Here is a 27,967-nt window from a genome sequence, read left to right as displayed (position 1 = left end):
TGTGACTGTTTGAGGTTGTGGACAGGTGTCTTTTATACTGATAACAAGTTCAAACAGGTGTCATTAATACAGGTAACGAGTGGAGGACAGAGGAGCCTCTTAAAGAAGAAGTTACAGGTCTGTGAAAGCCAGAAATCTTGCTTGTTTGTAGGTGACCAAATACTTATTTTCCACCATAATTTGCAAATAAATTCATTAAAAGTCCTACAATGTGATTGTCTGGATTTTTTTCTTCTCATTTTGTCTGTCATAGTTGAAGTGTACCTATGATGAAAATTACAGGCCTCTCTCATCTTTTTAAGTGGGAGAACTTGCACAATTGGTGGCTGACTAAATACTTTTTTGCCCCACTGTATATAGGTGTCATTATTGAAGTATGTATATTACTTCCCTATTTATAAAATTGTCTGGATAACTGTATTATAGCATCTGAAGTGTGTGCAATGCTCTGCATTGTGTGCAGTAGTATACTGTAATTTAGGTGCAATGTTTTGGGTCAAGCTTAAAGCTTCAGTGCGATTGGTCAGTGAAGGACCAGGTGACTCGGTAGTCACGCGCTTTCCAACGAACCCGTCAGGAAGAAGAAAAACAAAACAAACGCAAGAGAAAGGCAGCGTGGACTCCATTGAAATTGCTTTGTTATTGCTCAGATAGGAATAAACACGAAGCGAAACACGACACAAAACGTTCATATGGGGTTTCTAAAGGTGAGCTGAACGTTTTTAAAACCATTTGCCAAACTTTGTGGATAATGTTTCTTCGTTGTATGCTTGTTACCTCTTGTCTTGGTTAGCTGGTTATATCGTGCTGCTGTGAGAGGGGCGGGACGGAGGCCATACTGGAGCTAGTTGGTAGGGAACAAGATTGAGCTATTTTCGTGTTAAATTTTGCTGAACTAAAACGTCTTACTTATTTGACAAACCATTTTTTTTGTTGTATCACGACAACTGTATATATGTGCATGCACAATGTAGCTCCTTTCAATAGGTTGCATTTTTGTTTACGAAATTATTTTTATTTGTAAGATTGACATTTCGATTTATTTTTTGGGGGGAGGGATCATGCGGGTGTTGAAACAAGGTGCTGTGAATCAGGCATTCCCCATTAATGGTTTTTGGGTCAAGTAAAATCAACATCCTCTTAGGGTACACGCCCCCCACCCCCACCATGCTGCTACAGAGCTCGAGAAAAAGATCTAGAACATTCTAGGTAAATTGAGCAAAGAATAAAGACAGCATTTGACCGAGTTTGTTGACAAATTGGTATTTCGGGGTTTGAAGGGCGTCAGCTAGTCGGGACGGTTGTCAATGCTTACTTTTGTTCAGTGTCACCGATATATCCACGTCGTGTGTTTATAATATTGACTAACTAGATATGCGTGTTCCCTCAGTAATTTATAAGATGATTACATAGACTTCAGAAAAATGATCTCCTATGCGAATTCTGCCTGTCAAGGGGTCATTTTGCATGTATTTAGTCAGCTATTTAGGCCACAAAAACAATCCTTTTAAATTGCTTGTTGTTTTCAGTCTCAACCTACAATGAAATCTCCTGCTATTGACAGCAAAGCCGACCATTCGTGCATATCTGGAGGCGGGCTATAACTGCGCTTTGACCAATAGGGCTGTTGGATTACGTGGGTGTTGGCCCAGGATAGTAGTAAGTTAGTTTGACGTTGTACTTGTTTGTGTTGGGATCCATGTTGAGTCAGCCTCAAACTATTAATTCAGTTGATTAGTGATTGTATTAGTTTTTTTTTGCTCACTGCAATCCTGTATTGCAGAGGTCCATCCTCATCACGTGTAACGCTAGACATCTAGTCCTATATCTATACTGAACAAAAATATACATGCAACATGCAACAATTTCAAATATTTTACTAAGTTACAGTTCATATAAGGAAATCAGTCAATTGAAATAAATAAATTAGGCACTATTCTGTGGATTTCACATGACTGGGCAGGGGTGCAGCCATGGGTGGGCCTTGGAGGGCTTAGGCCCACCCACTCAGGAGTATTTTCTTCCACAAAAGGGCTTTATTTCCTACAGAAATACTGCTCAGTACACCCCCCCCCCGCCCTGCGCAGATGAAAAAGCCGGATGTGGAGGTCCTGGGCTGTTGTGGTTACACTTGGTCTGCGGTTGTGAGGCTGGTGGGACGTACTGCCAAATTCTCTAAAATGACAATGGAGGCAGTTTATGGTAGAGAAATGGACATTCAATTCTCCTGAATTGCAGGCTCCCTCAACTTGAGACATCTGTGGCATTGTGTTCTGTGACAAAACTGCACATTTTAGTGACCTTTTATTGTCCCCAGCACAAGGTGCAACTGTGTAGTGTTCATGCTGTTTAATTTGCTTCTTTATATGCCACACCTGTCAGATGGATGGAGTATCTTGGAAAAGGAGAAATGCTTAAATTAGTACACAGCATTTCTGGGAAATAAGATTTTTGTGTGTGTGGAACATTTCTGGGGTCTTATTTCAACTCATGAAACATGGGACCAATACTTCATATGTTGCGTTTTTATATTTTTGTTCAGCGTAGTTTATACGTGGTAGATCTGAAGACTTAGCCCATTTCTGCTGTAATTCTTTCCTACATGATCGATTTGCCCCTGTAAACTTAGGGGTGACCAGTGTTGCAAATTTGATGTGGAGTGCTCTGCATGCTGAGAATACCACACACATTCTTGTCTTGACTCTTTGCTCAACATGTCCTCAAAGCAAGGTTGTCATTACCAGCTGTGGTGGTTAGACCAGAAGTATATCCTTCAGAGTACACGAAAGAAAGATGTCTGCCTCAGTGTATTGGATAACTTTGTGATAATAATAACATGGTAATAACTGAGATAATAAAACGGACCTAAACTTCGTTGTTACAGAAATTGAACATTTTAATGGTAAACTTCGTTGTTACACTGAACATTTTAATGGTAAACAAACAACCCCTTGAAGTTAGGACATTTCTCTGTATTGTCTTTCAGGCGTAGTCAGTTAATTATTATAAGGTTGCTGGTACTGCATTTGCTTCCTGGTTTGTTTTGGTATTGGCCCTAGACCTATAAATATGTTTGCATGATATTGATAAAATTTGCCCGATAGTATAAGTTTGCGTGACTCATCTTGCCATGTTTATAGCCTACTTTTCTAATGTAGTTGTAGAGAACATAGATATTTCTCTGTGTAATTAATTAGTGAATGCAGATGACGACAAATAACTCCTGCCACCACTACCAAATCGGCCTATCACACTTGAGATTATTATCTCTCTGTTATTGTATTATAAAGCCAACACACGTGGCAAAGATTCAGTTCAGCACGGAAGTGGAGCTTTTTCTGTAGGACGCTACCTTCAACATTAGCAGAATGATATGAAACTTGGATATGCTAGTGATAGATTTTTTTGGGTGTGCTGCAAAAGGTGCACAGGAGAGGTCCCTGTGTTTCTAAAATATACCTATGCTGGCCTTTACACCAATGTTGTTTTTTGTGTGTGTGTGAAGCATATCAGTTGGTGACGGGGTAGCAATTGATAAAGTAGATTATCACAATATTATCTTTGATGATATTTATATACTGTACCAGTCAAAAGTTTGTGCACTACTCATTCCAGGGTTTTTCTTTATTTTTACTATTTACTACATTGTAGAATAATAGTGAAGACATCAAACCTATGAAATAACACATGGAATCATGTAGTAACCAATAAAGTGTTAAACAAATCAAAATATGTTTTAGATTCCTCAAAGTAACCACCCTTTGCCTTGATGACAGCTTTGCACAGGCTTGGCATTTTCTCAACCAGCTTCACCTAGAATGCTTTTCTAACAGTCTTGAAGGAGTTCCCACATATGCTGAGCATTTGTTTGCTGCTTTTCCTTCACTCTGCGGTCTAACTCATCACAAACATCTCAATTGGATTGAGGTCGGGGTGATTGTGGAGGCCAGGTCATCTGATACAGCACTCCATCACTACTCCTTGGTGAAATAGCCCTTACACAGCCTGGATATGTGTTGGGTCATTGTCCTGTTGAAAAACAAATGATAGTCCCACTTAGCACAAACTGGATGGAATGGGGTATCACTGTAGAATGCTGTGGTAGCCATGCTGGTTAAGTATGCCTTGAATCTGACAGTGTCAACAGCAAAGCACCTTCTTCATGGTGGGAACCACATATGCGGAGATCATCCGTTCACCTCCTATGCGTCTCACAAAGCCATGGTGGTTGGAACCAAAAATCTCAAATTTGGACTCATCAGACAGACCAAAGGACATACTAATATCCACTGCTCGTGTTTCTTGGCACAAGCAAAGTCTCTTCTTATTATTAGTGTCTTTTTGGTTGAGGTTTCTTTGCAGCAATTTGACCAAGAAGGCCTGATTTCTATTATTGTGTGCATGTAGCTCATTGTTGTCAGGGATCAGAGAAGTTGGGTTAAATGCGGAAGACACATTTCAGCTGAATGTATTCAGTTGTACAACTGACTAGGTATCCCTCTTTCCATGGTTGTAAAGAGTATGTTATTAAAAAGATGTAGGTCCATTATATTTTTATAACTGACTAGGTATCCCCCCTTTTACATGGTCAATTTGCTGGTAGGCTGGTTTAGCCTTAATGTTTTTTGTGTGCTTATGAGTGAGACCCTCCCACCCTGAAGTTGGTACAGGAGTATGACTGTCCTTTGTATCTGTCATTCTTTCCCCACACAATCAGATTGTGAAGTGGGCTCATGTTTCCTAAGGCCTGTGGCTTAATGCCTATGGCTTAATGCCTTTCCAATTGTGTTGAGACCTTTGAAGCCAGCTAATGCATAGTGAAGTTTAATGTCCGTCAGGAGCAGCTTGTGACATCCATTGTGACCAATGATATATACAAAAACTAGATTGCTGATGCTATGTATTGGCCAATGAGAGGCTTTGAAGCCACCGGTCGGCCATATTGGTAATCCTCAGCAGCAGTCCTCCATAGGAATGAATGGAATTACACAGTATTTCAATGAAATATTTAAAGGACAAATTAACATGTATTTGTTTTTTTTTAAAGGTTTTAGTGGGGACAGTAACATTAATATTTTTAAAATTTAACAAAGTAAAATGGCTTGCTATATTTTTTATTTGCATGTGCAGCTCACATAACACAATTTTAAAAAGGATGCTTTAAGGTGTCTGTGATAATAAACATAAAAATAATAAACATGGCAAAAACCAATGTAGACTTTAGTAAATGCATTTCTCTAGCTTCCAAAAGTTATTTTACAGTGGTGGAGGAGTAGTAGTAAAATGGATCAGCGGTGGGGGGAGTAGTAGTAAAATGGATCAGCGGTTGGGGGGAGTAGTAGTAAAATGGATCAGCGGTTGGGGGGAGTAGTAGTAAAATGGATCAGCGGTTGGGGGGAGTAGTAGTAAAATGGATCAGCGGTTGGGGGGAGTAGTAGTAAAATGGATCAGCGGTTGGGGGGAGTAGTAGTAAAATGGATCAGCGGTTGGGGGGAGTAGTAGTAAAATGGATCAGCGGTTGGGGGAGTAGTAGTAAAATGGATCAGCGGTTGGGGGAGTAGTAGTAAAATGGATCAGCGGTTGGGGGGAGTAGTAGTAAAATGGATCAGCGGTGGGGGGGAGTAGTAGTAAAATGGATCAGCGGTGGCTTCAGAACAGTGCTCCCTGTCTGTCATCTAGTGTATATATAAATAATTGATTGTGACCCATATGTCAGTGCCCATGGTAAACTAACTTAACCTGTCTGCATAGCATACTGAAGAGCCCATTATGCTTTAGTCGTGATCTCCTATTTCAAAATCTTGCGCCAACAAGGCTAAAACATGTAGCCTGCCCTAATCTAGATTGACTACAGTGCTGTCAATATCAGGTGTTTATGTCTGAAATCTGCAATTATTTCGGCCTTCCTTTCATCTCTATATTCTGCCGTCAACAGAAACCTATCATCAGAGAAATCTGACGAGGAAGTGAGTGGTCAAGCGTAAGAGAGAGGCCTACTCTGTAGCGTGCATTTTAGAAACTGTTGCAGTAAGGCATCATGCAGTGTGTTTTTAATGTCCAGGGGGATGTTTCTGTGTAGAGAGGACAAGGATATTAAAATGGCAGAGTGCAGTAGCCAGGCTGGCAGGCAGTTTCGCATGGCATCAGCACATTGCAGCAAGGGCTTCCCCACAGTGCTTCCCAAAACACAATCGCCCTCATCTGAGTGGCTCTAACAGGTGTGTGTATTTTCAGGACCAGAACTGCACTCGCAGCACATTACTTTTCCTTTGCATGGCATTTTAAGACTCATCAACACATCTCGCTTTTAAGGTGAGCTATGTGTAACCAGTAACATACTGACTGGGTATGTGTAACCAGTAACATACTGACTGGGTATGTGTAACCAGTAACATACTGACTGGGTAGGTGTAACCAGTAACATACTGACTGGGTATGTGTAACTAGTTTCAGCCAGTGCTACTGCTCTACTTTGCAGGCTATGCTGCCGTGTCTGTGTGTCTCTGTGTGATGCTGTGGCAGGCAGAGAGAAGAGGAGGTGGTGTTTTTCTGTTGGTGTTTTTCCTCTGCGGGCAAAAGCTGCTGTGTGAAAAGCAGACAGGGGTGATAAGAAGCTCATTTGACTGAGTTGGCAAACCAGGTGGAAAATGTCATCCACCACTAGAGGAGCTGGGTTGTTTTGCTCTGTGTCACAGCTGGCCAGCACAGTGCCCTCCCTCCCCAGCATATTTATCATGATTTGTTATGCAAACGGGGTCCAGTGACTCTGCTCCCTCTCTTTGTGACTCTTCGTTGGCAGCGGGGAATGGTAGCTAGCTACAGTCGTTTTAAAAATAGCCTAGACACAGTGTTTATTCAATGCTCATTCTGTCTCGCATCAAACTAATCTGCTGTCTGCAGGGAGGGCTCCCAGTGTATTTTCTGGATCTGAAACGCTGCAATCGGACAATGTCTGCAACTTTGCTCGGCTTCGACTGTCTCTTTTACAAACATGGAAGCCCCCCCCAGTCTTGCACTGAGTGTAACCAACACAGTCATGAGTTAAGATATATCACACTAGAGTTGATAGAAGTAGGCTATGTGTTCTGATTTAAATGAACAGCCGGTCTTGACAGTCGCTCTCAGAAGCCGTGTTTGACGATCTGCACAGAATCTCAGCTTGCAGGCTAAGTGACAGTATTATGTGTTTTTGGCGTATAAGATTGTAGGCGGGGAAGTAGGAAAATGTGCAAACATATGTAATATCTTACTAATTGAACCCTTCCATTCCCCCTGTGTTCTCATCTCTCTCCAGACACCAGGCATCAGACGAGAACTAGACTTCCATGAGTTCACAGAGTTTTCCACAATAAAGAAGACTCTTTTTGTTACTTAACTCATAGATTTTTCTACTGTCGGTTGACATCACCCGAAGACGACTGGGACACGAGGTGGAGGAAACATTCACAATAAGGAACAGAGATCGGTGCTCGGCGATGCCTCAGGTAATGGAAGGGAGGGTTCTTTAGACGTGGTCCAGCTTTAGCCAGTTGTCTCTCTATAGTCTTGCAATTGACCAACTTCTGAAGCGAAAACAACTAGGTTGCTAGACAGTTAATGGACAGTCTGTAGCTTAAAACTGACAGACCTCAGTCTAGTTGCCATGCAATTACAATGTGGATGATATAGCCACAGATGGAACAATGAGCCGGTTAGTTAGAAAAGTCTTTGATTCAGCTGTCAGTGAACAGCCAGCCTATGGCGATTTCCCACGTCCATGGGAACATTCCCCTTTTTATCCAGGCTGTCCCAACCCCACAAATGTTGTTTGTTCACTGTTAAGCATGGAGAGTAACTAAATGTTAAAGGGGCAATCTGCAGTTGGTGCATCCATTAATTGAAATGTACTTAAGTTCATTATATATATATATATCTATCTATTAGATTCTTACAGAATGTAACTTATACTGTAATTGCCTCATGACCTTAGTTTAACAGGTAGCTTCTTTAAACTACAACTATACTGAACAAAAATATAAATGCAACATGGAACAATTTCAAAGATTTAACTGAGTTAGTTCATATAAGGAAATCAGTCAATTGAAATAAATAAATGAGGCCCAAATCTATGGATTTCACATGACAAGGTTGCAGCCATGGGAGGGCATATGCCCACCCACTTGGCAGCCAGGCCCAGCCAATCAGAATTAGTTTGTCCCCACAAAAGGGCTTTATTACAGACAGGAATACTCCTCAGCAACCCCACCCTCCCCCTCAGACGATCCCTCAGGTGAAGAAGCCAGATGTAGAGGTCCTGCCTGTTGTGGTAAACATTCAATTAACATTCAATTCCCTGACAACAGTCTGCGATTTTGATGCCGGTTTGACATACTGCCAAATTCTCTAAAATGACGTTGGAGGCGGCTTTATGTTAGGGAAATTTAACATTAAATTTCCTGGCAACAGCTCTGGTGGACATTCCTGCAGTTAGCATGCCAATTGCACTAACCACTAAGCTACCCTGGGGCGGCAGGGTAGCCTAGTGGTTAGAGCGTTGGACTAGTATCCGGAAGGTTGCAAGTTTCCCCGAGATGACAAGGTACAAATCTGTCGTTCTGCCCCTGAACAGGCAGTTAACCCACTGTTCCTAGGCTGTCATTGAAAATAAGAATTTGTTCTTAACTGACTTGCCTGGTTAAATAAAGGTAAAAAAAAAAAAAACTCCCTCAACTTGATACATCTGTGACATTGTGTTGTGTGACAAAGCTGCACGGCCTTTTATTGTCCCCAGCACAAGGTTGATATGCCACAGGTGGATGGATTAACTTGGCAAATGAGAAATGCTCACTAACAGGGATGTAAACCAATTTGTGCACAAAATATGAGAGAAATACGCTTTTTGTGCATATGGAACATTTTTTTGGGATATTTTATTTCAGCTCATGAAACATGGGACTTTTACATGTTGCATTTTTATTTTTGTTCAGTATAGTTATCTTTGTTCACTCTGAAATGGAAAAGCGGTATTTAAATATGTTCTTCAGAGTATTATGACAGGACAACAGGAATTGCAACAGGTTGAATAGTTTGGAATGTTTATTTCCCCTTAGCCCGGCATCAGTGGAATGGATCTTCCCTTTGGGGATTTCTTTCAAAATTATACTTTTGCTGATCAGGCGCTGACCAGCACGGACCTGTTGGCGAGTAACACAGACCCAGACTTCATGTACGAACTGGTAAGTGTTCTCCGTGCAGAGGAGCCTCCGGGCAGGATCACAGTTTACAGATCGAAAGAATGATCGTAAAAAGCTTTGGCGCACCTTAAATTACATTTTGGGCAAAAACTCCATCATTCATTGAATCAGATGGCTCATTCGTCACAAAACCCATTGATATTGCCAAGAACATTTAATGATTAGCAAGATTAGGAAATTTAGGCATGACATGCCAGCAACGTACGCCGAACCTACACATCCAAGTATAAATGACCAAATTATTAGAGACGAGCGTTGTCATTTTGAGTTCCGTAAAGTGAGTGTGGAAGAGGTGAAAAAATTATTGTTGTCTATCAACAATGACAAGCCACCAGGGTCTGACAACGTGGATTGAAAATTACTGAAGTTAATAGGGGATGATATTGCCACTCCTATTTGCCATATTTTCCATCTAAGCCTACTAGAAAGTGTGTGCCCTTGTGCCTTGAGGGTAGCAAAAGTCATTCCGCTACTCAAGAATTCCGCTGTCCCCTTTACTGGCTCAAATCGCCGACCAATCAGTCTGTTACCAACTCTTAGTAAACTTTTGGGAAAAATGGTGTTTGACCAGATACAATGCTATTATACAGTAAATAAATTGACAACACTTTTAGCACCCTTATAGGGGAGGACACAGCACTTACAGAAATGACTGCTATATCGTGGATAGAGTTACCTAACAGAACACAGAGGGATGTTCTTTAATGGAAGCCTCAAACATAATCCAGGTTGAAGTAGGAATTCCCCAGGGCAGCTGTCAAGGCCCCTTACTATTTTCAATCTTTACTAAAGACATGCCTCTGGCTTTGAGTAAAGCCAGTGTGTCTATGTATGCAGATTATTCAACACTATACACGTCAGCTACTACAGCGACTGAAATTACTTCAACACCTAACAAAGAGATGTAGTTATTTTCAGAATGGGTGGCAAGAAATGTTAGTCCTAAATATTTCATTTAAAAGCATTGTATTTGGGACAAATCATTCACTGAACCCTAAACCCCAACAAAATCTTGTAATAATGTGGAAATTGAGCTAGTTGAGGTGACTCAACTGCTAGGAGTAACCCTGGATTGTAAACGGTCATGGTCAAAACACACTGATACAATAGTAGCTAAAATAGAGAGAAGTCTGTCCATAATAAAGCGCTACTCTGCCTTCTTTACAACACTATCAACAAGGCATGACCTACAGGCCTGAGTTTTGTCTCACCTAGACTACTGTTCAGTCGTGTGGTCAGGTGCCACAAAGAGGGACTTAGGAAAATTACATTTGGCTCAGAACATGGCAGCAAGGCTGGCCCTTAATGTACACCGGGAGCTAACATTACTAATATGCATGTCAATCTCTCATGGCTCAAAGTGGAGTAGAGATTGACTTCATCACTACTTGTTTTTGTAAGAAATGTTGACAAGCTGAATGCACCGAGCTGTCTGTTTAAACTGCTAGCACAAGACATAACACCAGAGTTCTCTTCACAGTCCCCCAAGTCCAGAACATACTATGGGAGGCGCACAGTACTACATAGAAATCAAATTTGATTTGTTGCATACACATATTAAGCTGAAGTTATTGCAGGTGTGGTGAAATGCTTTTAAAATACTTGACGACATGGAATTCCACATCGGGTAACTGAAGCAAGCAGTAGAATCAGATAAAAATACACCTTATGGAACAGCGGGGACTGTGAAGAGACACACACACGGGTGCAGACACCCACATACTTACGTACATTGTAATATTGTTGTATGGTGTTATACATTTTGTATTGTAGCGGTGTAGTAATGTTATCTGATGTACTGTTTATCTTTTGTTGTATGTGTTATGTAAGTGTCTTAATGTGTTTGGACCCCAGGAAGAGTAGCTGCTGCCTTGGCAACAGCTAATGGGGATCCATAATAAATACACACAGAGAGACAGGACAAGGTGGTGTAGTAGAGAACACAACACGCTATGTCAATACAATTAAAAAAAAAAAAAAACTTTATTTACACAGAATATTGTTGATTGAAGATGGTTGCATATCACAGGAAATAATGTAAATTATATGCACTATTTTCATCTCTTTACTTTCTTTTCTTCCCCAGGACAGAGAAATGACTGCTTGCCTAAGTCCTAGAGTTGATCACTTCACGGTGGGGGACTGCAAGGAGATGGAGTGTGGTGAGCACCTCATGGAGCTGGTGGACAGCGATCCGGCCTACAGCTCGAACTTTGAGCAGTGGGATACGTACTGGGAGGACCTGACCAAGTACACCCGTTTCACCAGCTGTGACATCTGGGGCACCAAGGAGGCAGGCCTGGATGACTTCTCCAGCCCTTACCAAGATGAGGAGGTGATTGCCCGGACCCCCACCTTGGCTCAGCTCAACAGCGAGGACTCGCAGCCCCCTGTGTGTGACACACTCTACCACCCTGATCTGCTGATAGGGGGCCAGAAGCAGCACACCTCCCTCCACCCACTCTCCCTGAGCAAGAAGACAGCCGCCCGCCCGGGCCCCTCCTCTTCCTGCTCCAACCTAGTCAAGAACCCCCTGGGCGACTTTGCCAAGGGTTCCCAGAAGGCCACCTGGCCTGTCCCCTCCAGCACAGAGACAATGTCCAAGGCCCAGGGAACCAGCAAGATGGCCACCCTGGGCTACCACTGCAATGACTACGTGCGCAAGGCGAAGGTTCGCATCAGCATGCCCCACCGGCCCCTAGTCGACATGCCCATGGCCTCCCATCAGGTTGAGGCTGAAAACCACTTCACATACAGCAGCAAGCCCCCAGAGCTGGCCACCACATCTGGCTGTGCTGCCCCCGTGGCTGCTCCTGCTACTGCAGCCTCTGCCTCTGCCTCCGCCAGCACCCTGGCCTATGAGAAGACAGTAGAGCTGCCTCGCCGGGAGATGCCACCCGCCTCAGTGGGCACGTCTGGCGCTGTGCCCCCTATGCTCCACTACCCTGTAGCTGGGGCTGGGGCCAGCGAGACCCTGGTGACTGCCAGTGGGACTGACCCAGTCTCTGACAAGAAGAAGGAGGAAGAGCACAACTACTCCCTGTTCCTAACCCGAGCCAGGCTGGCCGGGAAAGCCCTCACTGAGGAGGAGGAGGAGGAAGAGGTTGAAGAGGAGGAGGAAGAGGAGGAGGTGGGGGAGGACGAAGAGGATGCTGAGGGGGGGGAGCTGGATGAAGATCTCGATGAAGATCATGATGAGGGTTTTGGCAGCGAGCATGAGCTCTCTGAGAATGATGATGACGAAGATGAGGAGGACGATGATTATGAGGGGGATAAAGATGATGACATGAGCGACGCCTTCTCCGAGCCAGGTAGCCATATATCAGGTAGACATTCACCTTTTTTGAGACTCACATTGGCCCTGAGCCCAAGCATGTACCTTTTATAGCAAACATTTTGTTTTTCCATGTGAAGTGAGGTTGGAGTTGCTGCAGGTGCATTTGTAATAAACTGCCGGAGCAGTTTATTACAAATGTCAGCTCCCGGTAATAGTAATGATCCCTTAGAGTTCTGGATGGGAATATCTTTGTAGCTGCAGAGTCCCACGGAAAGCTGCAGAGTCCCACGGAAAGTCCCTGGCCTGGCCCATTGTGGTCCAGTGAGTCAGGATTATATAAATGGATCTTGAATGGATCTTGAGAATGGGGTCATGTTTCTGCTTTGGGTGGGTGTTAGTGTGACCCTGGCCGTGCTCTGAGATGGAACAGTATAATCAAAGGTTTATTTAAGCTGTTTTATACGTGGAAGGCTCTCTGATCGACTGACCCTCTGCCATTTTCTCATCCTCGCTCTCTCCATCTTCATCTCTCTAACCTCACCCTTATCTCCCTTGCTAATATTTTCTCTCTGGTCCTTCTTTCTCTCAATTGTGTCTCGCTCTCCCCCTCCCTCCCTCCCTTCCTGTTGTGATCAGGATGTGACAATGACGCGGTGGAGGACGTGAAGGGGCTGACGGCAGGGATCTCCAGGAAGAGGGGCAAACGCCGCTACTTCTGGGAGTACAGCGAGCAGCTCACCCCCTCCAAGCAGGAATGCTTGCTCAAGCCCTCTGAGTGGGACAGGGAGACCCTGCCCAGCAACATGTACCAGAGGAATGGTCCACACCACGGTGAGACACACTTTATCATAGACACACACATCTGGTAAGTGGTGACATGTACAAGCACACACCACAAAATATCTATTGCACTACAATCATGTGAAGAAGTATCAATTCCCGCATTTACACATGCACTCGATGGAAGCCACACTCTTCATAGTTCATCGATTACAGTAGATCACATCATACAGTACATTCTACCCTGATAATGTATGTAGGTTACAAATGTAACATTGTTATTCCATTATTTATAGTGTACATTTTGGAGTTTTTAATGAATCCATTTGAGATACAAATGTGTCTGCCTGTCCCTGCTGACTAATAAGGGACATGTCTCAGTGGTTAACTGGCTCTGTGATTGGCTGTATGAACAGGGAAGTACACTCTGAAGAAGTCTCGGCGGACAGATGTGGAGGACTTGACCCCTAACCCTCGCAAGCTGCTGCAGATCGGGAACGAGCTGCGTAAGCTCAACAAAGTGATCAGTGATCTGACCCCGGTCAGCGAGCTGCCCCTCACAGCCCGCCCACGCTCCCGCAAGGAGAAGAACAAACTGGCATCCAGGTACTGGATACTCACCTTGAAACCCTGTTCAACTCTTGTTCTCCAGAACCTTCTCTTTCTGCTTTGTTACAGTTTGATACACACTGCTGCTACTACTACTACTACTACTACTACTACTGTCACTGCTACTGCTGCTACTACTACTACTACTGCTATCACTACTACTACTACTACTGCTATCACTACTACTACTACTACTACTACTACTGCTGTCACTACTACTACTAGTACTGCTGTTACTACTAGTACTGCTATCACTACTACTATTTGTACTACTTTTGCTGCTGCTACTAGTGCTATCGCTGCTAGTACTATCACTGCTAGTACTATCACTACTACTAATACTACTACTCACTACTAGTACTGCTATCACTACTACTAGTACTGCCCCACCTCTACAAGGAATACCTAGTAGGATAAGTATCACTACTACTATTTGTACTATTTAGCTGCTGCTATTGTAAGTGCTATCCACTGGATGTCAGAAGGTAATCACTACTACTAATACTACTACTGCTACTATTACTACTAATGTCACTACTACTACTAATGTCACTACATAAGGGGTGTTCTTGTTATATGTATACCTTTACACAAGCTGTTTGTCTCTCTGTTCAGGGCCTGTCGACTGAAGAAGAAAGCTCAGTATGAGGCCAACAAAGTCAAGCTGTGGGGTCTGGGCACAGAATACGGTATGTTGATCAGTTATGTTGAATAATACACTTTTCCCATAGTCGATTTCCCTCTTGATTTCCATTTACTACATTGTGCAATTGGTAGACTGTCAATTGTCCTTCTGTATAATGTGTGATTTAGGGAAGGAAGTTTATTATGTTTTGTGTTTGTAAATAGCTTTATTGCCAATCTCTTTCTCTCTAAAAAAAAAAAATCACAATTACATTGCCCTTGTTTTATTGTTTGTTCCAGATCGGCTTCTGTTTGTCATCAACACCATAAAGGAAGAAATAGTGAACAGAGTGCAGGATATCTGCGACGACAAGGGAACTAGCATGGCTGAAACTCTGGACAAACTCATCCAAGAGACCCTTGGTAAGATGATGATGTATTTTTTGTAAGTACCAACAGAAATATAGTTTTGAGCCCAAAAACAGTTTAAACAATGGTTGTTGTTTAAAAAAAAACGTGTTTTTTTTTTTTTCTACAGTGAAGTCACCAGTTGCCGGGCAGACGTCTGACTTTGTTAACCAGATCCTAGAGAACACTGGCAAGGGGGATCCCACTGGAGGACTGGTTGGGCTGCGTGTACCCACGTCTAGAGTGTAGATGGACCATGTAGAGGTCTGGTGATGGCATACTCCAAGCCATCCGCGCCATTCTTGTCCCACACTGTAACGGCTCACCCTCTGCATGACCATTCCATCCAGGAATCGCATCACCATGCCCTGTGGGAAGACATACATACCACACTCCAAATGTATGTATGTCTTCACACTGTGAGCATGCGCTGAAATGAAACTTAGTATCTATCTCTGCACTAGTAGTCTGTTACTCGCCATTTGTACACATGGCTAGTGCACGTGGCTAGTGCACGTGGCTAGTGTCTTTAGGGCCGCAAGTGTTTGCGAATTCAAAGCCAATATATGAAAAATACCTCCCGAAATGTTTATATTGGAAGAAAAAAAGATGATTATCAGTTCTAGCTGTAGCCATTTCCTGTAGCGTTCAAACGACCCGTTTCATGCCTGCGTACCTGGGTGGGAAAGGCAACACAGGATGCCGTTATAATTAGAGCGAGACGACGGGATGGCACGAGATATTTGCTATTGAAACGTAAATAGTAACTTGTCAATCCCATGTCCTTGTCACCTTTACTGAACTGTGCTTCTCAGATGAAAACAAACCCCAACTTAAAACAGCCACTGGGTATTCCATAGTGTCTACTGTTGTGGAGGTATAGGGAACGCTTCATACCCGTTGTCTGCTTTCCCATTCTAGCACCGTGGCATTCACATAGGGGGAGATGATGTTACCCAATACTCTCAACCTGCCAACCACATTATAAGGCAACAAAAACACACAAGCACCTGAATTACTACTAACATTAAGAAAGTCTACTTTGACAGAATGCGCTAAAAATTAGTAGAAGTTGGGGGGAGGGGGGGGGGGGGATACACAGGGATGCAGTGAAATGTTGTTTTGCGATTTGGCCTGATTTTTTTCAATTCCATTATCCTGTGTTTTTGCAGTTGAGAAGATATTTCAAATAGACTTGAGCAGAAGGCCACTATATTCCCATCCGTTGCATGGGAAAATTCTTAGTCGTCTGACTATGAGCGAGATGACGTGATTATAACAACCATTTCCTCTATCTATATACCCTTTGGTTGAAGCGTCTTCAAATGAAAGCACCATTGGCTTCTTGCAAAGTAGGGATGAGAGGGCTAATAGTTTGAAGTTCCTTAGTTTGGTGTGTTCATATTTGTATTTAATAACAGTACTGTTCATTGTGCCTTGTATTTAAAGTGAGATGATTACACAAGTGGTTGAAGGATAGTGGACCATTTTACACTGAGGGAGAGCAGAACATGGTGCAGGAAAGGTAAAGAGGTTTGTTATGTATTTCTGCTCTTTCAAGCTATTCTGAATGTACATATGAACATGGACCATGTAGATATATGCCACAGAGTCTGTGCATTGTATTATAAGATGGCTCTGACAAAAATGTACTTTGGTTATCGGTACTTGGACTTTGGGGCAGGGGATGGGAATGGGAGGGTTAAAAAAAAAAGGATATTCGTATAGAATTTAAAAAATATTTGCACACTATATTTTGATTGCTTTTTGTACCAAAGACACATGCAACGAAAACGGCGACTAGCCAGATGATAAAGTAAGGTTTTGCACAGCTTACCTAACACCGTATTGAATGTAGGAAATGTGGTAGGGTCAGGGATTTTCATTGAACTGTGAAATTGGCTTGGGTCCAATTACGTACTGAAAGAAGCATTCATTAACTTTTTTCTAAATGGCTCCTGTCAGTTGGCTTCTCAAGTAGATTAGTTGCTTTAAAAAACATTTGATAGATTCCAGACGTGACACACAATACTTCCACTTCTATTGTGCTTTGGCACGAAGTAGAAAAGAGAGGGAAGAACATACAATTTTTATTTTGACTGTTTTGTCAAAACGTCACAAATAACCAAAAGGTATATCACTTCTATAATTTATGTAGGTGAGACGAATACACATGTCATATTAAGTGTTGCGTATTTATAGTAATGTCCATTCATGCGTACGCATATGTCTATCTATTGTGAATTGCCACTTTTCAAATTGATACGTTAGTAAGCATGACACATTTCTAAGGCCTATCCTCACATTCAGAGAAACTTTGGAGAAAAAAAAATGGAATGAAAAAACAAAAACATTTTTGTACTATTTGCCTTTTTCTGTTGGTGCGCATGTATGTCATTTGAGAGATGTTCAGAGAAATACATTTCTGGATGGTGACTCTGCATGAGATAGGGTGGGGTTTCTGGATGGAGACTGCATGAGATAGGGTGGGGTTTCTGGATGGTGACTCTGCATGAGATAGGGTGGGGTTTCTGGATGGAGACTCTGCATGAGATAGGGTGGGGTTTCTGGATGGAGACTCTGCATGAGATAGGGTGGGGTTTCTGGATGGAGACTCTGCATGAGATAGGGTGGGGTTTCTGGATGGTGACTCTGCTTGAGATAGGGTGGGGTTTCTGGATGGAGACTCTGCATGAGATAGGGTGGGGTTTCTGGATGGAGACTCTGCATGAGATAGGGTGGGGTTTCTGGATGGTGACTCTGCATGAGATAGGGTGGGGTTTCTGGATGGAGACTCTGCATGAGATAGGGTGGGGTTTCTGGATGGAGACTCTGCATGAGATAGGGTGGGGTTTCTGGATGGAGACTCTGCATTGAGATAGGGTGGGGTTTCTGGATGGTGACTCTGCATGAGATAGGGTGGGGTTTCTGGATGGTGACTCTGCTTGAGATAGGGTGGGGTTTCTGGATGGTGACTCTGCATGAGATAGGGTGGGGTTTCTGGATGGTGACTCTGCTTGAGATAGGGTGGGGTTTCTGGATGGAGACTGCATGAGATAGGGTGGGGTTTCTGGATGGAGACTGCATGAGATAGGGTGGGGTTTCTGGATGGAGACTCTGCATGAGATAGGGTGGGGTTTCTGGATGGAGACTCCTCCTGTTTTTTGTGATCTTTGTGAAGAGGCTCTAGTTTTTTAGGGGTTGATCTGAAAGTAAGGGATTGAATATCATGGATATCATTCTGGTTTCTTTGTCCTCCGCCTCAGTTCTTGACACAAAGCTCCTCTGTTGCGCTGAGTCTCGGGGAAGATTGATAGAAAACGAATGGATGATAAGTCTCAATTGTATACTTGCAATTGTAGTCTTAACCTGTATTACAATCTCAGCCCAGACGAAATGAGGTGAGCAGCTTTTAGAGAGGTCTAGCGTCTGTCTTTGCTGCTGTAACTTGTCAATGTTGTCAATTTGAAAGACTAGGTTTGCTAATTTCAAGAGAACAAGGAGACTTAAGGCTGAATTCAATCAAACCGGCACAGCTGAAAACCCTCACTGCGGGAACATAACACTGTCCTTATTCTGAGAAAGGGCATGTTTTAATTGAAAATGTAGTGAACATTTTCTTATTTCAGTACTGAAGATATCTGAACATGCCTTTTGTTTGCTGTAGAGAAACAATGTTATTGTTCTGCAAAGCAGGTTTCCGCACTGCATGCCATACTCCAACTATTTTTGATTGAATTAAAAAAGGAAAAAATACACTCTGAAACTAGAATGATATGTTTGTTAAGATATCTTATTCTACTTACTTTGTTAGTGTGGTAAATATTCTCTATATACCGTCCATGGTTTGTTTTTGTAGTGTTTCATTTTGTAAATGGATTTATCTTCTAAATATTATATTTGTATAGTATATTCTATATTACATGTATGAAAAAGAAAGCACTTTGTTCAAAAAAAAAAACAACAACAAAAAACAAGTATGAAGAAAAGCATTTTTCCTTCCATTTGCTGCTAAACCGACCTTGTTTGAATGCTGCAGTGAGTACTTGACTTCTGTAACCTGACCAGGACAGTGTGTTGGGGAGGTCTTAAGAGGGCAATCAACCTTTTGATTACAATGCCCCTATGTTCTGAATGACTCTAACGTCATGAATTCATTTGCCTTCAGTAGAGATTTCCTATGGAAAAACAAATTCTGCTTTGGGTTTTTCTTCAGGTTGATGTACAGTGTAGACACACTTCTTCTGGGCATTTGCCAGAGAGTTATATTGTTATCATTTTAAAAGTAATTTGTACTTGTAACTTGTACTTAATGGGGGGGGGGGAGACTGCGGTACTCACAACAGCCCACGTCCTTTTGTGAGTACCTCAGAAGGAAAACTATATCACTGTACTGTATGGCAAGTCATTTGCAGTGGAGATTTAATCCGGGATACTTTTTGCCTTCTCAAACACCCATCCATTCACTTAATTAAGATGGCCAATAGTGGGTTCAATTGCAAAGTGGTTTGCTGTGGCAACCGATCTTGGCCAATATTGTACTGTCTACAATCAAGACCTTCAACCTGGTGATATGCTCAAATCAACGATGGCCTCTCCATTGGGATCACTGATGGCAAGTGAGGTTGAGCTAGGGGAATTAATGTTGTGTAAGAAGCTAGTGGAACATAGTGTTGTGAGGCTGATTCCAGCATCGGGTGTGTGTGTCCACGCAGGTTTTCACATTTAACATGATGGGCGCAAGCTGTGCAACTTTACATTCTAACCAGGAGACTCTGTGGCATTTTAACAGTCAAGGAAGTGGTTGACATTCAAAGCCAGTAACTATTCCTTCTGCTCTATTGACATCAAACAGATAATAGATTGTGTAATTATGTGCTAGTCTCGTCTGATAATTGAATCCATTATGGTCTCTTCTGCAGCGAATCAGGGTAACTACCATTCTTCTAATAGAAATATATGTAATAGAATAGTAAATCAAAGGAAAATATATTTATGTATTCCAATTAACGTTGCGATTTTTATTTCTGCAGTTCAATAACTATGTGTGCGTTTAATGGAGATTCAATGTAAAACAAAATGGTGCGACGCTCTCTACAGGATAAGAATAGACAAAGGCAAATGGATTTGTAAGTATAAATATTTTACCTAGATTAGTTTTTCTTTATACTCTAAGAAATTTAAACGTACAAACTTTTTTTTTTGTATTATTCAAAAGGGAAATAAATTATATTTCTAGTTTTGATCCAACTTCTGTTTTACTGTGCTGCTGCTCATGTATGGGTTGGTTATTAATGGATTATATTGTATTAAAAAGATGATAGTTCATTATACATTACATATGCCTATGCTTAACAGACCTTTTTATACTTTTTAACAAATGATTAATGCTTTGATCACATTTGAGTTAACCTTATGCTATAGTCTTAGACCTTGTGGATAGATGTCTAATGGTAGCATTAACAAACCGCTGGATCACAATGAGAAAGAGACCGATCTCAATTTATTCCAATTCTCCCAAATGGCTACAGTAGACTAGAGAGGAGGCAGCAAGCGTGTTTGTCCTCTTTTCTTTCAATTCCTAATATGATTTTGGCTTGCTTTGTATGTAGTTGTTTGTAGTGTATGTGATGACAATGTTCTTCAATTGTGCACTATGCATGTCTTACTTGTTTTTGAGTAAGACAGCGTGTTGCTTTAGTTTTCAGCTGTCTCGTGTCTGAGCAGAGCATTTTCATTGTATAAAGTCAGACTCTTATCCTGTCTCCATAACCCTATGGAGGTGTTCCTAGTGGTGATAGGCAGGTGGGGAATGAGTGGAGCTATTTCCTCTGACAATGGAGGAGCCACACGTGTGTGTGTGTGTGTGTGTGTGTAACGGAGAAAGACCTGTCTAATAACTGCTAGATGAGTATGTTCCTTTCCATCTTATCTAACCAGTTGAATGCTTTGTTTTTTGCTTTAAACTGTCATTCAAAGGACCTGCATTCTGCCATTTATTTATTTCTATATATATATATATATATATATATACCTTTTCCCATACACCCATAGTATCTATAGAAATTGAGAACTTAGAGTATGAACACTTGTATAGTTGATATTTCATGGGCTCTATATTGCGTATATAATTGCTTCAATGCTTAAAGGGGCGGGCACTCAGCAGTTGCTACCTTTTACAAATTAATGATACGTATCCATTTTTTCTTAAAGAATATAGCTTGTAAAAATGCCTCATGGAGTAAGTTCAACTGTCGTAACCCATCGGAAGCCAAAATATAAGCTTTTTTTTACTCCAATGTTTGTAAACAAAGTAAATGTAAACAAACACTGTATAGCCTAAAAACAGTTTTAACCATCATTTTTATATAATGCATGGTCAGTCCTAGCAATCCATGGCTCTTTGAATTTGAGAGTGCCTACTGGTGCTTAGCGATTAACTTACGTTTTTGTATTTTTTGTTATTAAACCACTAATTGACCGACGTCAGTTCAATTACTTGAATTCCATTGAGTTTGTTTTATTTGGGGGGTGGCCCAACTCGTTGTTTTTCTTGAGATGAATCATTCACTAGAGAAAACATGTCAGGAACTATGTGGGACACTTGGCTGAAGGGAGTTGTAGATTTCATTAAGCAAACTTTCAACCAAGTTCAGCACAAGAACGTGGTAATTAACTACAATGACCATAATCCATTACGCCTGTTTTTTCCGTCTTGGACCGAGAGAGATACAATTTACACCTGTTATGTTAGATACACACAGGCCACATGAGAGAGGAATGTACACAACACGACTACGAGAGAGATGGAGACAGTTCGTGAAAGTATGCCTTATCTACTTTGAAAAACAAGTACAATTATTTCATCAGACAGCTCGGCAGCACGCTTAGGCAGGCTAGCCTAGCTAAAAAAGGACTAGACAGTACAGTATGGGAAGCACAGGGAAAGTTGTCTGGCTGCTACTGCCTGAGCAGAGAATAGGACTTTAAACAATGAAAAATAATGAAGTCATCAAATAAAAACTGTCATATGCACATCTGAAATGTTTGATTTCATTCATTTTCTTTTGCTGTCATACCTAATGTGGACTTGATGGAGACAATGGAATATTTTCATTTTTTTTAGTTGAATGTTCACAATTTTTGGCTTTGGAATTTCCATTAAAAAGCTCTAAAATATTGTCATTATTTCATAATTCTGCATTTAATGTTTAAAATAAATAATTGAAATAAAAAAAACGTTATTTGTTAATAATCAAACTGAACTGACCTCAAAAAAAAATCACCAATCGCGTAGCGCTAGTGTTACCATTTTTACATCCCCATCCCCCAGTTTTTTTTTTCCCCGAAACAGTTGTGGGGGACGATTTGCTATTGTTTCAACTGCTGATTGCCGGTTTAAGCATTGCAGAAGCATTTCAAACGCATTCTTTTCATATTATAACTTGCTCAACCCCCTATATTGCTTGTGGATCTGCTCATACTCAAAGGTTATATGTTCAGTGCACTATAACCGTTTATGTATTATATTGTTGGATAATTATATGCAGAGAATATGCGTAGGGAATGACCATTGTGCATGAAAATCTCACTCATCTGATAGGTTTGTTACTGGGTCAATGTACTGAGTAATGGGTGCATCTTCACCCTGAGTTCAAGGATTTTGTAGGTGTCAAGGACTATGTCCACGTGGCATTTGAACTTAACAAGCATAGAGAGATATGGTTTTGGATGTTGAACATATTCAGATCAAACTATTTTCCATTGCTTACCCACTGTTTTTATGAAAACAAAATCATACAAACAAAAGCATACCCACAACTCACTTGGTTTTACAAAATGTCAAACATTAATTTTAATACAATGCCTGCTAAACCAGGTGCCTTAAAAAAAAAAAAAAAAAATTGAATCCAAACGTGATCTACTCCCTTCAAAGTCTTGCTGTTTTGTATGGATACAAGATTTACAATCTTTCTGCCCACTATGCCAAGAATTCTGACATTTTACTCTGTCTGGTGTTTTAACAGGGATCTCATGTACAGATGAAAATTGATGCTGCTTTGCCTCAGACAGTTTTCTCATCAGTGGAATGTAGTCTTCCTTCAAAGGATTCAATTCAATATAAGGATATGTTCATACTGCAGATGTCCAGTGTAACATTGGGTGAGAGAGACTATCCAAAGTGTGCTGCAATCATGATTCAGAGGAATTTGAACTTGTTTGTATGGTTGTCCTTATTTCTGTAAACCTTTTTTTTATTTATTTTGTATTTGTGCTCAAAATCAGTCAATTGTTGCACACGTTTGAATTTTTTAAATATTTTTTTGCCTTTTCTACTTAGACCTTACCTACTTGCCATACCATTTATTTTATATTTCATTTGAAATATTTCCTCTAGCTTACCTATAGAAATTATTTTAGATATTCATGATACCGCAGCGAGCTATATGTTCTTGCTGAATTACATTTATCAGACTTAGAACATTCACCAATGGTGATTGATTTAGTTGAGTTTTCTATAGAACCGGTAGATCTGCTTTGCAAAAACTGTCAATTTACCAACCTATTGTGTCCCCTCCAAAAATGATCAAGATAATTGTGCCTCTTTGGTCCTCCATTTTCTACTGTTCCACAAACGGCTGGGTTTCACTTTACCCGGAGCAGTGTCACATGTACAAGCAGATGGCCTTTAGCAGCCTTTCTTCAATGAACAAACAAGGTTTGAAACAGTAACTCTTAATGACACATGTTGAGGTTTGCATTGTTCAACATAGATCTGTTAACCATGGAGTTCCAGGAAGCGAACCTCGGATGTCTCTAGTAATTACGCAGGGGCAGGCGGTGTTTTAAACGTGGCAAAGCCTGTATAACGCTTAAAGCAATGGTGATGGTGAAGTGGTGGGCCTCTGCACAAATCCAGGTTCCTTGATTTCACCAGTTTGCTCCAAAGTGCTACCACACAGTTCTTCATAACTTAAGATTGAAGGGGGCACTAATTTGGAGAGTGAGTTGAAAACAACAATGCAAACAGCTGATCGGAGGCACCATTCGCCAGCCATGGTGCTGAATCTCAAAGATGTACTTGAACTTCCCCAAGATCTGCCACTCGGGCCCTGTTGCTGTGTTGGAACGCTGCCTGAGGGGTGTTGCAACTCTTGACCAGTTCCCAGTGATCTTTGGACAGTGACTGACTTCTTTTTAAGACCTGCTGTAGCCACTGCAGTGTCGGTGTCAGTAAGGCCTTGTCCTCAGTAATGGTGGTTGACGACCGTGTTTTTAAAAATGTAATTGAAGTGGATTGGCTGGTAGCTTTGATAGGATGTATTTTTTGCTTCAGGAAAAGGCATAGAGATCGGTAAGGGTCACTAGGGCTGCTGGGCAGAGATCTCTCATCCCTTCACTGAAGTGTTGTAATATATGTTCCTGCATAGTACACATGCAGACCAATTCAGTGATTACCAATGACATTGAGAAAACGGATATAACCCTCTTTCAAAGCACCATAAACACATCATATTCACACTGCAATGATTTACATTTTCCTTCCAAACTTGCCAAATAATTTTTTGGGGAAATCCATACAACTCCCAATGAGGACAATTTTTTTTAAAGATATCTCACCCATTCTTAAAACTACACAATTCATTGCCTTGATGTAATGCTTCTGATGTTGTATGGTATTTCAATAGATAATGTAGCATGGGAACTTTAAGTAGTTAGTACTGTGTGTGTACTCCCCAAGTGAAAAATATTTGTCACAGTAGGAAGGCTGTATTTCATTGCTAAGTGCTCTGTAATAAATCTCTTGGGTGATACTCATAAACAAATCTGTATCCTGCTGAAACTAACAGTGACTTGATCCTATTAGAAATGTCTATATTTGTAGTTCACATGTATGCCTGTTCAAATTCAATAATATCTTGACAGTTCTATTTATGTTGTTTAAATGTTGTGCTGGGTTTATACTTTTGTCGTTCGATCTCTTTCTATTATTTTTGTTTCCATTTTTTTTGGAGGCACAATTAGTTGGAGAACAGATAGTGAGTCTTGTAAATGTACAGATGTGATGTAGGTTGGGTTCAGTTATGATTGATTGGAAAAATGTGTCTGCTTGTGTAATTGTGCCTCTCCTTCATTTAGTTTAGTTTTTTTTATCATACTTTTTCTCACAGAATTGTATCAGCCAGGAGTTGGTACCACAGTTGTGTCTAGGTGGAGTACAGCTATGGACTGAAGTGACTTTACGTAGCAGGTTAGGAGAATTAATGTAGCAGGTTAAGGTTAGGAAAAGGGTAAGGGTTAGCAAAAATGCTACAGCTGACCCCGATGCGACTCGAACATGCAACTTTTGGTCCGTAGCTGTACTCCAATCTAGCCACAACCCAATTTTGCTTGTAACCATGATTCTATTGTCCAATTCTATTGTTGATTTTAATATCAAAATAAAAACCTTTGAAAACCACTATTTGCCGCCTTTTACAATTTGTATGTTTTATTTGGGCTATCAGTTTAGTTGTATGATTTACAATGAAGCACATTCATGACATGACATGCACATTCATGACCTATGTCTTCAATACTACAAAGCATAGTTAAAGTCCAGACACATGACATAATATTGAATTGCATAAACATTGATGTTAGAGGCTGAATCACAGAAATTCAATCACATTCTAGTCTTATGAACCGACTGACCAACTGTACTGAAAAGCAAGTTCAAATAGCCTGGCAACTTTACACAAACACTATCTCCTCTCAATATGTCCTAATCTGATTTCTTGTCTTGTGTGGATGCCAGTAGCAGGTCAGAGTCAGCATGACATGACAATGTTTACCTGAAGCAAACAAAAGTCAAGTGGTTTATTATGTCACTCGCAGAAAGCTCTTCCAATGGTTGAGATGCATGAGGACATCTACAGCTTGGAACTAGAAGTTTCTATCTGGTTCTATTTGCAGAAATGCAGATAGAAACTTCTACTTACTAAACACAAATGCTTCATGTGTAAATTATGTGAGTGTTGGTACATGCCACTGGCTATCTGTAAATATACTGTATATATATATATATATATATATTTTATAACGGTTTGCTTAATAAAAGGAATTTGAAATGTTATACTTTTACTATATTTATAACAAAGTATTTTAAATCAAATCAAATCAAATTTCACATACACATGGTTAGCAGATGTTAATGCAAGTGTAGCGAAATGCTTGTGCTTCTAGTTCCGACAATGCAGTAATAACCAACAAGTAATCTAACTAACAATTCCTAATCTACTGTTTTATACACAGTGTAAGGGGATAAAGAATATGTACATAAGGATATATGAGTGAGTGATGGTACAGAGCAGCATAGGCAAGATACAGTAGATGGTATCGAGTACAGTATATACATGTGAGATGAGTATGTAAACAAAGTGGCATAGTTAAAGTGGCTAGTGATACATGTATTACATAAGGATGCAGTCGATGATATAGAGTACAGTATATAGGTATGCATATGAGATGAATAATGTAGGGTAAGTAACATTATATAGGGTAGCATTGTTTAAAGTGGCTAGTGATATATTTACAACATTTCCCATCAATTCCCATTATTAAAGTGGCTGGAGTTGAGTCAGTGTCAGTGTGTAGGCAGCAGCCACTCAATGTTAGTGGTGGCTGTTTAACAGTCTGATGGCCTTGAGATAGAAGCTGTTTTTCAGTCTCTCGGTCCCAGCTTTGATGCACCTGTACTGACCTCGCCTTCTGGATGATAGCGGGGTGAACAGGCAGTGGCTCGGGTGGTAGATGTCCTTGATGATCTTTATGGCCTTCCTGTAACATCGGGTGGTGTAGGTGTCCTGGAGGGCAGGTAGTTTGCCCCCGATAATGCGTTGTGCAGACCTCACTACCCTCTGGAGAGCCTTACGGTTGAGGGCGGAGCAGTTGCCGTACCAGGCGGTGATACAGCCCGCCAGGATGCTCTCGATTGTGCCTCTGTAGAAGTTTGTGAGTGCTTTTGGTGACAAGCCGAATTTCTTCAGCCTCCTGAGGTTGAAGAGGCGCTGCTGCGCCTTCTTCACGATGCTGTCTGTGTGAGTGGACCAATTCAGTTTGTCTGTGATGTGTATGCCGAGGAACTTAAAACTTGCTACTCTCTCCACTACTGTTCCATCGATGTGGATAGGGGGTGTTCCCTCTGCTGTTTCCTGAAGTCCACAATCATCTCCTTAGTTTTGTTGACGTTGAGTGTGAGGTTATTTTCCTGACACCACACTCCGAGGGCCCTCACCTCCTCCCTGTAGGCCGTCTCGTCGTTGTTGGTAATCAAGCCTACCACTGTTGTGTCGTCCGCAAACTTGATGATTGAGTTGGAGGCGTGCGTGGCCACGCAGTCGTAGGTGAACAGGGAGTACAGGAGAGGGCTCAGAACGCACCCTTGTGGGGCCCCAGTGTTGAGGATCAGCGGGGAGGAGATGTTGTTACCTACCCTCACCACCTGGGGGCGGCCCGTCAGGAAGTCCAGTACCCAGTTGCACAGGGCGGGGTCGAGACCCAGGGTCTCGAGCTTGATGACGAGCTTGGAGGGTACTATGGTGTTGAATGCCGAGCTGTAGTCGATGAACAGCATTCTCACGTAGGTATTCCTCTTGTCCAGATGGGTTAGGGCAGTGTGCAGTGTGGTTGAGATTGCATCGTCTGTGGACCTATTTGAGCGGTAAGCAAATTGGAGTGGGTCTAGGGAGTCAGGTAGGGTGGAGGTGATATGGTCCTTGACTAGTCTCTCAAAGCACTTCATGATGACGGAAGTGAGTGCTACGGGCGGTAGTCGTTTAGCTCAGTTACCTTAGCTTTCTTGGGAACAGGAACGATGGTGGCCCTCTTGAAGCATGTGGGAACAGCAGACTGGTATAGGGATTGATTGAATATGTCCGTAAACACACCAGCCAGCTGGTCTGTGCATGCTCTGAGGGCGCGGCTGGGGATGCCGTCTGGGCCTGCAGCCTTGCGAGGGTTAACACGTTTAAATGTTTTACTCACCTCGGCTGCA

General features: G+C 41.6%; 1 protein-coding gene across 4 annotated transcripts; it reads left to right on the top strand.

The window, feature by feature from the left end:
• The first annotated feature begins 291 nt into the window (after window positions 1-291).
• LOC135550993 (CREB3 regulatory factor-like) lies at window positions 292-25,393 on the top strand. Of its 4 annotated transcripts, none has more exons than XM_064982338.1 (9): window positions 292-707; window positions 7,383-7,484; window positions 9,090-9,215; window positions 11,320-12,544; window positions 13,147-13,341; window positions 13,707-13,896; window positions 14,515-14,588; window positions 14,824-14,946; window positions 15,062-25,393. In XM_064982338.1, exons 1-9 carry the CDS (start codon window positions 693-695, stop codon window positions 15,178-15,180), a joined length of 2,169 nt encoding a protein of 722 aa, XP_064838410.1. In that variant the 5' UTR covers window positions 292-692; the 3' UTR covers window positions 15,181-25,393. The 4 variants fall into 4 exon arrangements, with proteins under 4 accessions (XP_064838410.1, XP_064838411.1, XP_064838409.1 ...); XM_064982339.1 differs by having other exon boundaries at window positions 293-707; window positions 9,156-9,215; window positions 11,320-12,559; XM_064982337.1 differs by having other exon boundaries at window positions 293-707; window positions 11,320-12,559.
• The last annotated feature ends 2,574 nt before the right edge of the window (window positions 25,394-27,967 follow it).

The sequence above is a fragment of the Oncorhynchus masou genome, chromosome 12 (assembly GCF_036934945.1).
Source record: "Oncorhynchus masou masou isolate Uvic2021 chromosome 12, UVic_Omas_1.1, whole genome shotgun sequence".
In the NCBI taxonomy this organism is placed as follows: Eukaryota; Metazoa; Chordata; class Actinopteri; order Salmoniformes; family Salmonidae; genus Oncorhynchus; species Oncorhynchus masou.
Note: the sequence above shows the minus strand (reverse complement) of the source record. Positions and strands in the feature narration are given on the sequence as shown.